Source organism: Oncorhynchus clarkii, chromosome 3, assembly GCF_045791955.1.
Source record: "Oncorhynchus clarkii lewisi isolate Uvic-CL-2024 chromosome 3, UVic_Ocla_1.0, whole genome shotgun sequence".
Lineage (NCBI taxonomy): Eukaryota > Metazoa > Chordata > Actinopteri > Salmoniformes > Salmonidae > Oncorhynchus > Oncorhynchus clarkii.
This window is the reverse complement of record NC_092149.1, coordinates 61,065,887-61,079,652: the sequence shown is the minus strand read 5'-3', so window position 1 is coordinate 61,079,652 and position 13,766 is coordinate 61,065,887. Positions and strand designations below refer to the sequence as shown.

The window sequence follows — 13,766 nt, the reverse complement described above, 5'->3', positions numbered from 1 at the left end:
CTCATGAAACATGGGACCAAAACTTAATGTTGGGTTTATATTTTTGTTCAGTAATACTTCCAGGGACACTTTAATCTAAATGACCTTCAACATTGCTTTTAAGGCAGAAAATTCAAATTTTGCCCCCCGTTTGACTGAACATAATAACCCTTTCCCGTCTGTGGTGACAAAGAGTTGGAGCAACCATAGCAAAGCATGCAGCTGACTCATGTGTTTAATACAATGGAACCAGAGATTCTTTGGATGTCACATCAGGTATAAAACAAGCTGCAGACTAGCACAGCTGTAGCATTGCTCAAAATAACCGTAAACATGCACGGAAAGGTGAGTTCACCAGTTATTTTCAGTTTAGAGGTCAAATTATCTGATGCTGTATATACAGTAAGTTTATTAGCAATATGTACAGTATTTACAGTAATAACACTATACAAAGTGTAACAATGCAGTACAGTGTGCCATTGTATTGTAACCAACAAAAACGGGAAAGTTCTGAACACATTCTGGTCACGTATTGTTCTGGCTAATTGCAAGAGTATTTGTTGCAGATCATCTTCTTCGAGGACAAGAACTTCCAGGGTCGTTCCTATGAGACCAGTCAGGACTGCCCTGACATGTCCTCCCATCTGAACAGGTGCCACTCCTGCAGGGTTGAGAGTGGCTGCTTCATGGTCTACGATCGCCCCAACTTCATGGGAAACCAGTACTTCATGAGGAGGGGCGAGTACCCTGACTACCAGCGTATGATGGGAATGAACGACTGCATCAGGTCCAGCCGTAACGTCCCCATGGTATGAACCACTACGACACATCTCTCACAACAGTTTGTTTTTAATAAACTAATCCCATGTTCAAAATGTATGTTAACAGCACAGAGGAAACTACAAGATGAGGATCTACGAGAAGGAGAACTTCGGAGGTCAGATGCACGAGATGATGGACGACTGTGACTCCATCCAGGAGCGTTACCGCATGTCCGACTGCCAGTCCTGCAACGTGATGGACGGCCACTGGCTGATGTATGAGCAGCCCCATTACAAAGGCAGACAGATGTACATGAGGCCTGGAGAGCACAGAAATCTCAGGGAGATGCAGGGACACAATGGAATGAAGTTCAGTTCCATCAGAAGGATCACCGACTCCTGTTAAATTCACAGGACCACTTGTTCAATGAAACAGTTGATTTTTAAATAAAAATGTGTTTTTCTTATTTAATATCAAGTATTTTGTCTTGCTCTGCAAAAATCGAATGTTACCCAACACAACACATTTTCACCAGTCCAGTCCTGCTCTGTCATGATTCAAATATTTAAGTGTAATTTTCCATGAGTTGTTGAAACTCCATTGATCCTATTCTCTTTTTACTTTTGAATAAAAGCACCAAATTAGGCAGGCTACACCATAGTATCACTCTACTGCTGGAGCCCAGTTTAGTAGAACTAGAGTCCCATGATTAGATAAAAAAAACAAAGAGTAGGTGAAAGTGTTGGAAGTGGTAATATAACTATCAATGCATAGCTTTTACCTAATTTTATTGTATTTATTTAACAAGGTAGGCCAGTTGAGAATAAGTTCTCATTTACAACTGCGATCTGGCCAAGATAAAGCAAAGCAGTGCGACACAAACAACAGAGTTACAGTGCCTTGCGAAAGTATTCGGCCCCTTTGAACTTTGCGACCTTTTGCCACATTTCAGGCTTCAAACATAAAGATATAAAACTGTATTATTTTGTGAAGAATCAACAACAAGTGGGACACAATCATGAAGTGGAACGACATTTATTGGATATTTCAAACTTTTTTAACAAATCAAAAACTGAAAAATTGGGCGTGCAAAATTATTCAGCCCCTTTACTTTCAGTGCAGCAAACTCTCTCCAGAAGTTCAGTGAGGATCTCTGAATGATCCAATGTTGACCTAAATGACTAATGATGATAAATACAATCCACCTGTGTGTAATCAAGTCTCTGTATAAATGCACCTGCACTGTGATAGTCTCAGAGGTCCGTTAAAAGCGCAGAGAGCATCATGAAGAACAAGGAACACACCAGGCAGGTCCGAGATACTGTTGTGAAGAAGTTTAAAGCCGGATTTGGATACAAAAAGATTTCCCAAGCTTTAAACAGCCCAAGGAGCACTGTGCAAGCGATAATATTGAAATGGAAGGAGTATCAGACCACTGCAAATCTACCAAGACCTGGCCATCCCTCTAAACTTTCAGCTCATACAAGGAGAAGACTGATCAGAGATGCAGCCAAGAGGCCCATGATCACTCTGGATGACCTGCAGAGATCTACAGCTGAGGTGGGAGACTCTGTCCATAGGACAACAATCAGTCGTATATTGCACAAATCTGGCCTTTATGGAAGAGTGGCAAGAAAGCCATTTCTTAAAGATATCCATAAAAAGTGTCGTTTAAAGTTTGCCACAAGCCACCTGGGAGACACACCAAACATGTGGAAGAAGGTGCTCTGGTCAGATGAAACCAAAATTGAACTTTTTGGCAACAATGCAAAACGTTATGTTTGGCGTAAAAGCAACACAGCTGAACACACCATCCCCACTGTCAAACATGGTGGTGGCAGCATCATGGTTTGGGCCTGCTTTTCTTCAGCAGGGACAGGGAAGATGGTTAAAATTGATGGGAAGATGGATGGATCCAAATACAGGACCATTCTGGAAGAGAACCTGATGGAGTCTGCAAAAGACCTGAGACTGGGACGGAGATTTGTCTTCCAACAAGACAATGATCCAAAACATAAAGCAAAATCTACAATGGAATGGTTAAAAAATAAACATATCCAGGTGTTAGAATGGCCAAGTCAAAGTCCAGACCTGAATCCTAATCGAGAATCTGTGGAAAGAACTGAAAACTGCTGTTCACAAATGCTCTCCATCCAACCTCACTGAGCTCGAGCTGTTTTGCAAGGAGGAATGGGAAAAAATGTCAGTCTCTCGATGTGCAAAACTGATAGAGACATACCCCAAGCGACTTACAGCTGTAATCGCAGCAAAAGGTGGCGCTACAAAGTATTAACTTAAGGGGGCTGAATAATTTTGCACGCCCAATTTTTCAGTTTTTGATTTGTTAAAAAAGTTTGAAATATCCAATAAATGTCGTTCCACTTCATGATTGTGTCCCACTTGTTGTTGATTCTTCACAAAAAAATACAGTTTTATATATTTATGTTTGAAGCCTGAAATGTGGCAAAAGGTCGCAAAGTTCAAGGGGGCCGAATACTTTCGCAAGGCACTGTACATTTGTTTTGCTGAAGGCGTTTTATATTTAAAACTCATCTGATTGCATTAACCTGGATTTTTCTAACACTTCACACCTTTTTGTGGGTGTAATTTGTCCTGTTTTCCTGTATCTAACGCACACAGCTGCATGTTTGCAAAACCATTGTGAGATAGTAATTTTCTAAGATACAGTGCTGTCACGCCCTGACCTTAGTTATCTTTGTTTTCTTTATTATTTTGGTTAGGTCAGGGTGTGACGAGGGTGATATATATGTTTTTGACCTGTCTAGGGTTTTTGTATGTTAATGGGTTTTTCCAGTCTAGGTGTTTTTATGTCTATGGTTGCCTAGATTGGTTCTCAATCAGAGGCAGCTGTTTATCGTTGTCTCTGATTGGGGACCATATGTAGGTAGCCGTATGCTTTGGATAGTTTGTGGGTTATTGTCTATGGCTAGTTGCATGTCAGCACTCGTTATATATAGATTCACGTTCGTTTTGTATAGTTTGTTTAAGTGTTCTTCGTTTTCATTAAAGAAGAATCTATTCATATCACGCTGCTCTTTGATCTCCTCTATACGACGAACGTGACAAGTGCCTTCAGAAAGTATTCAGACCCCTTTACTTTTTTTCCACACTTTGTTATGTTACAGCCTTATTCTAAAATTGATTAAATTGTTTATTTTCCCTCATCAATCTACACACAATACCCCATATTGACAATATTTTTTACATATAAAATGTATGTAAGTATTCAGACCCTTTACTCAGTACTTTGTTGAAGCACGTTCGGCAGCGATTACAGTCTTCTTGGGTATGATGCTACAAGCTTGGCACATCTGTATTTGAAGATTTTCTCTCATTCTTCTCTGCAGATCCTCTCAAACTCTGTCGGGTTGGATGGGGAGTGTTGCTGCACAGCTATTTTCAGGTCTCTCCAGAGGTGTTCGATCGGGTTCAAGTCCGGGCTCTGGCTGGGCCACTCAAGGACATTCAGAGACTTGTCCTGAAGCCACTCCTGCGTTGTCTTGGCTGTGTGCTTCAGGTCGTTATTCTTTTGGAAGGTGAACCTTGAAACAAGCCATCGCTGGAAGATAATGCAACCCAAATGGCATGACTGTGAATCGGAACAGACCAAATCCAGTGCATAATGCAATCCAAATGGCATGACTGTGAATCGGAACAGACCAAATCCAGTGCATAAATGCAACCCAAATGGCATGACTGTGAATTGGGAACAGACCAAATCCAGTGCATAATGCAACCCAAATGGCATGACTGTGAATCGGAACAGACCAAATCCAGTGCATAATGCAACCCAAATGGCATGACTGTGAATTGGGAACGGACCAAATCCGGTGCATAATGCAACCAAAATGGCATGACTGTGAATCGGAACAAACCAAATCCAGTGCATAATGCAACCAAAATGGCATGACTGTGAATCGGAACAAACCAAATCCAGTGCATAATGCAACCCAAATGGCATGACTGTGAATTGGGAACAGACCAAATCCAGTGCATAATGCAACCCAAATGGCATGACTGTGAATTGGGAACAGACCAAATCCAGTGCATAATGCAACCCAAATGGCATGACTGTGAATTGGGAACAGACCAAATCCAGTGCATAATGCAACCCAAATGGCATGACTGTGAATTGGAACAGACCAAATCCAGTGCATAATGCAACCCAAATGGCATGACTGTGAATCGGGAACAGACCAAATCCAGTGCATAATGCAACCCAAATGGCATGACTGTGAATCGGAACAGACCAAATCCAGTGCATAATGCAACCCAAGCAGCATGACTGTTCCTAGGTCTGTTAATATTGTCGGAACAGGCCAAGGCCTATTAATACGAGCATGGCATTATTAGGTGCTAGACAGTTACCAACTATTGAGTTATTTGAGGTAAGTAGAAGAAAGTCTCCATTGGTACCGAATTATTTCCAAATAAATACCAGGTAAATATCAGTGGAAACATACACTCTTAGAAAAAAAGGTCCTATCAAGAACCTAAAATGGTTCTTCAGCTGTCCCCATAGGAAAAGCCTTTGAAGAACTCTTTTTGCTTCCATGTAAAACTATTTTGGTTCCATGTAGAACCCTTTCCACAGAAAAACATGGGTTCTACCTGGAACCAAAAACTGAGCTTTTATGGGGACAGCCAAACACTTTTGGAAACTTTTTTTCCTTAGAGGGTATTAACCACTATACAAACCGTAACTACAATGTTTTGGATTCCACTTATACAATTTGTCAATTGATACATTTTATGCAGCAGTTTTGTTGGAGGAAAGAAAATATCAACAACCATTTTATAACATTAGGATAAAAAAGAAATTCATCCACATGTATTAAAACTGGGCAAGACCAGTTAATATGAATTAAAAAATTCAGTAATGTGTTATCTTTTTCTAATAGACTAATGTTTGAATCATTATGCTACTATTTTTTTGTGCTTTTTTAAATATAAAGATTTAAATCGTAATAACCATGACCAAATGTCCATTGGGTTTGTTGATATCTCTGAAAAGTCTCGATATGAAGAATTCGCCTTCATACTGTTATTCAACAGAAACAATAAAGAGATGGGCTTTCCTCACAAATGCACACAGCCGCAAATAATGACCCTTTAAAGGCCACTTTGAATTGAACTGTACAGGGTGGGCCTCTGTGTCATATTGCTCTGTCAGGGGTTTGAACAATGGAGCCACATATTCTTTGGCTGTCGGCTCAAGTATAAAAGCGATAGGGGAACATACAGAAAATTGTACAATCCTGAGACCAATACAGTAACCGCAACCATGTCTATGGGAAAGGTGTGGGGAGCTTTGACAGAATTGGACTTTTAAGCTTTTTCTAATTTGTTTATAACAATCAGTCAATTGTACTGTACTGTTAGAACTATAATTTGTTTTTGTAAATTATGGTTTTGTTGTGTGTTTTTAGATCATCTTCTACGAGGACAGGAACTTCCAGGGTCGTTCCTATGAGACCTCCAGCGACTGCCCTGAGCTGACCTCCTACCTGAGCAGGTGCAACTCCTGCAGGGTTGAAAGCGGCTGCTTCATGGTCTATGATCATTCCAACTTCATGGGAAACCAGTACTTTGTGAGAAGGGGAGAGTATGGTGACTACCAGCGTATGGGCATGAACGATTGCATCAGGTCTTGCCGTAACATCCCCATGGTAAATTTAATGAATCTGTTCATTGACTCCCATAGGCCATACGGACAGCTCCAGCAAAAGCAATGTGAACGTATATTTCGCACAATTTCGTAAAACCCTTTTTCCCATATCCGTTTACAGCACAGAGGAAACTTTAGGATGAGGATGTACGAGAAGGAGAACTTCGGAGGTCAGATGCACGAGCTGAGCGATGACTGTGAGTCCATGACCGATCGTTTCCGCATGAACGACATGCAGTCCTGCAATGTGATGGACGGCCACTGGCTGATGTACGAGCAGCCCAACTACAGAGGCAGGCAGATGTACATGAGGCCTGGAGAGTACAGGAACATGAGAGAGTTGAGCATGCACATGGGCTCCAACCCCATGAGGGTCAACAGCATGAGGCGTATCATGGATTCCTGTTATTAAACGCACCAATGTCTAAAATTTGAGTATAAATAAAATCACTTACCTTTTAAATTGAAGTCTCTTTCATTTTCATTTGAGTCCTTGGTTCGAGGTAAAGGTGCAATCAGAACATAATTCTGCATTTTCATATGGTTCGTTTTCCCAGTGCAATGGGAGCAGTACACCAGGACATGTCCTCCCCAGGTGATAAGGTTGTTACGATGCATACCATTTCAAAACTTGATGTGGAGTTAATGGAATTAAAATCTGTTAAAACCACTGATCATTACATAAGGTTAATGTTGAATGAAATGTTAGTAAGTACTGTCTATTCTAGTAGTAAGTCAACAATTTGTAGAAAATACTTTGTATCAGCATCAGTATACAGCTCATGCTTCAGCTGCATCAGCACTTATTATTCATACTGTAAAGGAAAAACAGGAATTGTGGATATTTGTTGGGCATTCCTCTTTGGAATGTTTAAACAGCTAAGAAACAGTACATTCTTTTTTTATTGAAGTGGCAACTTAGTGTAATGCACCTCCAAGGCTGTACAATGTATGCTCCACAAATACTGCCATCCACAAGTCACAGCAAACCCAGGAGAGGGCAGCATCTCCACAGTATAATAGCAGAGTTCTGGATTATGTGTACAGAGGAAGGCTCAAGAAAAGTGATTCAGTCCAATCCTGTACAGTGGGAGGTTTATTAGTCTAACCATTAGAAACAATCCTTATAGATGTCAGACTCATCCAAAGACTCGCAGGCCCACATTATGATTTCGATGATTATGATTTCGATAATATTTTGTATTTACATTTTATACTAATATATTATTTTATATTATAAATGTATATCATATTTATTTATACAAATACAATGTATATATCATAATGTATATGTATATATTCATGATGTAGATGTGTATACATTTCTATTAATTAAACAGTGTTGACGAATACTAAATAACACTAAATATACTAATTAGATTTAATGAATAACAAACAGATTCTTTATATATACTATGTCATGAAGCATTTTAATATTGTTCATTAGGAAGCTCATATACAGTGCCTTGCGAAAGTATTCGGCCCCCTTGAGCTTTGCGACCTTTTGCCACATTTCAGGCTTCAAACATAAAGATATAAAACTGTATTTTTTTTGTGAAGAATCAACAACAAGTGGGACACAATCATGAAGTGGAACGACATTTATTGGATATTTCAAACTTTTTTAACAAATCAAAAACTGAAAAATTGGGCGTGCAAAATTATTCAGCCCCCTTAAGTTAATACTTTGTAGCGCCACCTTTTGCTGCGATTACAGCTGTAAGTCGCTTGGGGTATGTCTCTATCAGTTTTGCACATCGAGAGACTGACATTTTTTCCCATTCCTCCTTGCAAAACGGCTCGAGCTCAGTGAGGTTGGATGGAGAGCATTTGTGAACAGCAGTTTTCAGTTCTTTCCACAGATTCTTGATTGGATTCAGGTCTGGACTTTGACTTGGCCATTCTAACACCTGGATATGTTTATTTTTTAACCATTCCATTGTAGATTTTGCTTTATGTTTTGGATCATTGTCTTGTTGGAAGACAAATCTCCGTCCCAGTCTCAGGTCTTTTGCAGACTCCATCAGGTTCTCTTCCAGAATGGTCCTGTATTTGGATCCATCCATCTTCCCATCAATTTTAACCATCTTCCCTGTCCCTGCTGAAGAAAAGCAGGCCCAAACCATGATGCTGCCACCACCATGTTTGACAGTGGGGATGGTGTGTTCAGCTGTGTTGCTTTTACGCCAAACATAACGTTTTGCATTGTTGCCAAAAAGTTCAATTTTGGTTTAATCTGACCAGAGCACCTTCTTCCACATGTTTGGTGTGTCTCCCAGGTGGCTTGTGGCAAACTTTAAACAACACTTTTTATGGATATCTTTAAGAAATGGCTTTCTTCTTGCCACTCTTCCATAAAGACCAGATTTGTGCAATATACGACTGATTGTTGTCCTATGGACAGAGTCTCCCACCTCAGCTGTAGATCTCTGCAGTTCATCCAGAGTGATCATGGGCCTCTTGGCTGCATCTCTGATCAGTCTTCTCCTTGTATGAGCTGAAAGTTTAGAGGGACGGCCAGGTCTTGGTAGATTTGCAGTGGTCTGATACTCCTTCCATTTCAATATTATCGCTTGCACAGTGCTCCTTGGGATGTTTAAAGCTTGGGAAATATTTTTGTATCCAAATCCGGCTTTAAACTTCTTCACAACAGTATCTCGGACCTGCCTGGTGTGTTCCTTGTTCTTCATGATGCTCTCTGCGCTTTTGACGGACCTCTGAGACTATCACAGTGCAGGTGCATTTATACGGAGACTTGATTACACACAGGTGGATTGTATTTATCATCATTAGTCATTTAGGTCAACATTGGATCATTCAGAGATCCTCACTGAACTTCTGGAGAGAGTTTGCTGCACTGAAAGTAAAGGGGCTGAATAATTTTGCACGCCCAATTTTTCAGTTTTTCATTTGTTAAAAAAGTTTGAAATATCCAATAAATGTCGTTCCACTTCATGATTGTGTCCCACTTGTTGTTGATTCTTCACACAAAAATACAGTTTTATATCTTTATGTTTGAAGCCTGAAATGTGGCAAAAGGTCGCAAAGTTCAAGGGGGCCGAATACTTTCGCAAGGCACTGTAGCAACCTGTACAGAAACATGTTTCCCAAAAAAAACAATAAACTTGGTTATCTAGCTAGAATAAGGCTGTCAACTGTCAGAAGATTTGACATTAACAAATAACCTGTGGTATTTGGCCTAGGATCTGCAGCTGTAGTCGTCACTATGTTTCCTTACCTTGAAAACAAAAGCCTCAAATTGGTTTGTTTATGTAGTTATATACATGAATGTTTGATTAACAAAAAGAATGGAACTGCAATCTCTCAAATTGCACTGTATGTTTAACCTTAAAGTAGGTTCATACCAAGTTGTGATTGTCTATCAACTAGCAGAGTTGTTACAGAGAGGAAGAGCAAGGTGTTGTGGAAGCAGTTTGCTATTTGAATACATTACTGGTGAGCATGTTGGTACATAGTACCTTTTAATAGTTTGGCCTGTTCCAATTCACAGTCATGCCATTCAGGTAGCATTAGGCACAACCGGGAAGCAGCCATTCATTACAGTCAAAATGAGTCCCACTGTAAATATTGAAGGTCACTCTCCTGTTGGCCACTGGGTGGTATATTGTAAAACTCAATACAGTCAAACACATGACCTGAGTTGTTGTCCACACCAGCAGCCACTCACTTGGCTGTGGGTCAACTGAGACCACAGGTGGCAGGAGCACAAGTTTGGCTGGAAGTATTCCAAAACCTGACCACTGAAACAGTACTGAAACCACCAGGCAAGGGGAGTCAAATCCCACATTTTCTTACTATCCATCATACTTTTATCATAGTTTGCTGTGTGTTTGAAATGTTCATGAATTATATTTATAAGTAGGGTAGCGATGCAGAAAGTAGTATATGTCAAACAATAATGGTAATATTTGTGCGCATCCGATCATATTTCATATTCACCACAGTCAAGGTGATTCATAACAATCAATGAATGTATATGTATGAGAGCTTACTTTTAAAGATCAAATAAATGCTTGATAAATACATTTTGAATTTTGGTATTCTGTCATCAGTTTTGGGTAGAATATTCTGTCATCTGTTCTTTTAGTTATCAGATTTTGGTTTTCCACTGATAAACATTGAAGCCTTTGTGTATGTAACAAAAAGGCAATTCACCCTGCTGACAAAGAAAAACAACTATCTTTTGTAATTTGGCAGCCATGCTGTATTTTCAAAAAGGCTGACATCTAAAGTCAATTGATTAACATAACAATGTCTCTATTCCTATAGGATATAAAAGGACCATGGCTCGCTTAGTCAGTGTTGCAGTGTGATCACATTTACCTAACACAATGGGAAAGGTAAGGCATGTTGTTTCGCTGCACATCTTTTGTCCTGTCACACCTTCTTGCTCATTGTTTGTCTGACAGAACAAAGAACAATGAACACCTGGCTGCGAGATAGACACTCAGTTGTTCGATCCTTTGCATGGCACAAAACTCAATGTTCATTCCATTATATGCATGTTTACTTCCATTCGTATTTTTAGATAATCTTCTACGAGGACAAGAACTTCCAGGGTCGCTCCTATGAGTGCAACACCGACTGTGCCGACCTGCACACCCATTTCAGCCACTGTAACTCCATCCAAGTGGAGAGTGGTAGCTGGATGGTCTATGAGCGGCCAAACTACATGGGCTACCAGTACTTCCTGAGAAGAGGCGAGTATCCCGACTACCAGCGCTGGATGGGCTTTAATGATTGTGTGAAATCCTGCCGGATGATCCCTCAAGTGAGCCTATATTCCTCTTTCCTGGTATACAAGTTAACCTATCATTGATGTAGGTAGTAATACACATGGCAAATAAACATGAAACTTGAAACGTAATAGTAAAGTGGTTGAATGAACGTACCCATCTTCTCCTCCTTGTTCTCAGAACCAGGGAGCTCACAAGATGAGAATCTACGAGCGCTCTGACTTTGGCGGTCAGATGCTGGAGTTTGCCGATGACTGCCCCTCCCTCTACGATCGATTCCATTACAATGATATCAACTCTTGCAATGTTATGGAGGGGTATTGGCTTTTCTATGAGCATCCCAACTACAGAGGCAGGCAGTATCTCCTGAGGCCTGGCGAGTACAGGAGATACAGTGACTGGGGAGCCATCAATTCCAAGATTGGCTCCATCAGACGTGTTGTTGCTCACCCAAACTGAGAGGCAATACATTGTCAACATGAAACTGAGCCTAACATTGAAATTAATAAAAGTTAGGTCCACCCGCCATCTTATTGTCTTCTCTAGTGTTCACTCAATAAGTATGAAAACATACTGTACTCTTTACACCTTGCAAAGTTTCAGCAAATTTGTTGAATTGAGACATCTAATAGTTATGTTTCATACTGTAGAGAGAAAACAACTGGTCATAGTCATCATCCAATTATTTCAAATTATCAAATTATTTTATAAATGTTTTTCAAGCCATTATCTGAAGACGTAAGAATGCGTACTTCACACACCAAAAATACTTTACTACTAAAGTAAAACCATAAAATCACAACACTCACCAGCATCTCACAATACCTCACTGTGAGTGACAGAGAGAATACCTACTCATTTAATGAAAATCAAGCACAATTCTGCACAGCATAACAGTTAAAACAATTAACTAAACTGAATTACTGTGGTTTCTGTATACTGCATAAAAAATGTAGATACCACACTTTATACCTTGCTCTACATAATATTAGCTCTTTTTTTAGAATGTTGCTCTTCAAATCTGGTTCTTCATCATCATGAACCACACATAAAACTAGAAGTGAATAGTACCCAGTCGGTCACACACACATAAAACTAGAAGTGTTCTGAGCACATTTCCCTTATTTGTCTTCAACCTCCCTCTATGCCCATTTTGAAATTAAACATAAATACACCTTAATCTCACATCTGTTTTTTTTGCCAATCAGCAGCCCAACACTTTTTATTATCCTAAACAGACTTGAAAACGTGTTTGGCATTTGAGGATATGTTCTCAACTGGTTTACTGTATAGTTTACTAATCAAACGGATATGTATTTGTGCAGATAGATAACAAATCAAAGTTGAATTTGGTGTTCTTCAAGGTTCAGTGCTTGGACCCCTGCTATTTTCTTTGGCTGAAATAATAACAGAACCTCAGGCCATTCTCATATGGAATATCAATCCCGGGTTCATAACTGCAGGTTCCAGATTACGATTATTTCCATTGCAATTTTAAACAGTCCACTAGGGGAAACATGTGCACATATTACGATCTAGTAGGTTCTTTGCTTGCTAGGGTGTTGTGGATGGAGTTAGAAGAAGAGCTTAAACTGTGAGCTACGTCTTCAAGGATCACAGGTTAAGTCCCAGTGCTAGGCACTCATTTTTAGCCCAGTTATTTTCTGTTTTAACCCTATCCCAAACCTTACCTTAACCATTCCTAATTAATACCTTCATTTAACCATAGAGTTGAGTTTCGGTTTCACTTTTGCAGAATCTGACTGACAGCTTACATACATCAAAATATTCTGTATTTAATATGGGCCCACAATGCTTTAGTAATTGAGTTGCATAATGTTAATTTGACCTCAAAGCATGATTTACAAAAAAGTTTGAGTTTAGCACATGGACCTGTGGTTTCCAAAATTGACTTGGAAATTTATGTACGCTATCCCTTGGTAACATATTCCCTAAATATGTTATGCTATTTGTTTGATATGAAGACCATCTACATCCACAGTTGTGGGCCTCCTGTTGAGACATTATAACATCATCTTCCCATCTGATGTGTGAAATAAGCAGTCTGGGAAATATGCAAATCAGATCATCCTCATAGGAATATTTTCCTAACTTTAGAATTGTATGGATCAGCCCAGAGTCTGGTGTAGTGGTAGAGCTGCCGACTCAGGACCACAATACCCACTGGCAACAGGGTTACGAACCCCATCTTGGTCATTCCCCTCTCTCTTACTCACTGTTTCTGTCTCCTCCTCTACATTCTCTTTCCATAACACGAGGCTTTAACATATTCAAAATGTATTTATATATATAATTATATGGAATGTAGTTAATTAAATAATTTTCCAGTTGTTCCAATAAAATGTATATTAAGGTAAAGGGATTTATGTTCATGTTAATTATTAGTTTATAGATCAGATAAATAGCTAAACAGTTATAACCAAATGTTTGAAATGACGTGATTGTTATCTTGGTGCTTGCAAAATAGTGAGTTTATATATGATTGTAATGTTATTGATTACTACTGAAATGAATACTAGTAAAGCCATGTAAGCTCAGGCAACCAGTTAAATGACAAA

General features: G+C 39.5%; 2 protein-coding genes across 2 annotated transcripts; both read left to right on the top strand.

Moving 5' to 3' along the window:
* Positions 1-295: 295 nt before the first annotated feature.
* Positions 296-6,842, top strand: LOC139385828 (uncharacterized). The gene is made up of 7 exons (XM_071131080.1): positions 296-324; positions 546-788; positions 868-1,141; positions 3,483-3,499; positions 5,936-6,061; positions 6,192-6,431; positions 6,552-6,842. Exons 1-7 carry the CDS (start codon positions 313-315, stop codon positions 6,840-6,842), a joined length of 1,203 nt encoding a protein of 400 aa, XP_070987181.1. The 5' UTR covers positions 296-312.
* A 3,876-nt stretch (positions 6,843-10,718) lies between these two features.
* Positions 10,719-11,715, top strand: LOC139406067 (gamma-crystallin S-1-like). The gene is made up of 3 exons (XM_071148533.1): positions 10,719-10,791; positions 10,980-11,222; positions 11,368-11,715. Exons 1-3 carry the CDS (start codon positions 10,783-10,785, stop codon positions 11,644-11,646), a joined length of 531 nt encoding a protein of 176 aa, XP_071004634.1. The 5' UTR covers positions 10,719-10,782; the 3' UTR covers positions 11,647-11,715.
* The last annotated feature ends 2,051 nt before the right edge of the window (positions 11,716-13,766 follow it).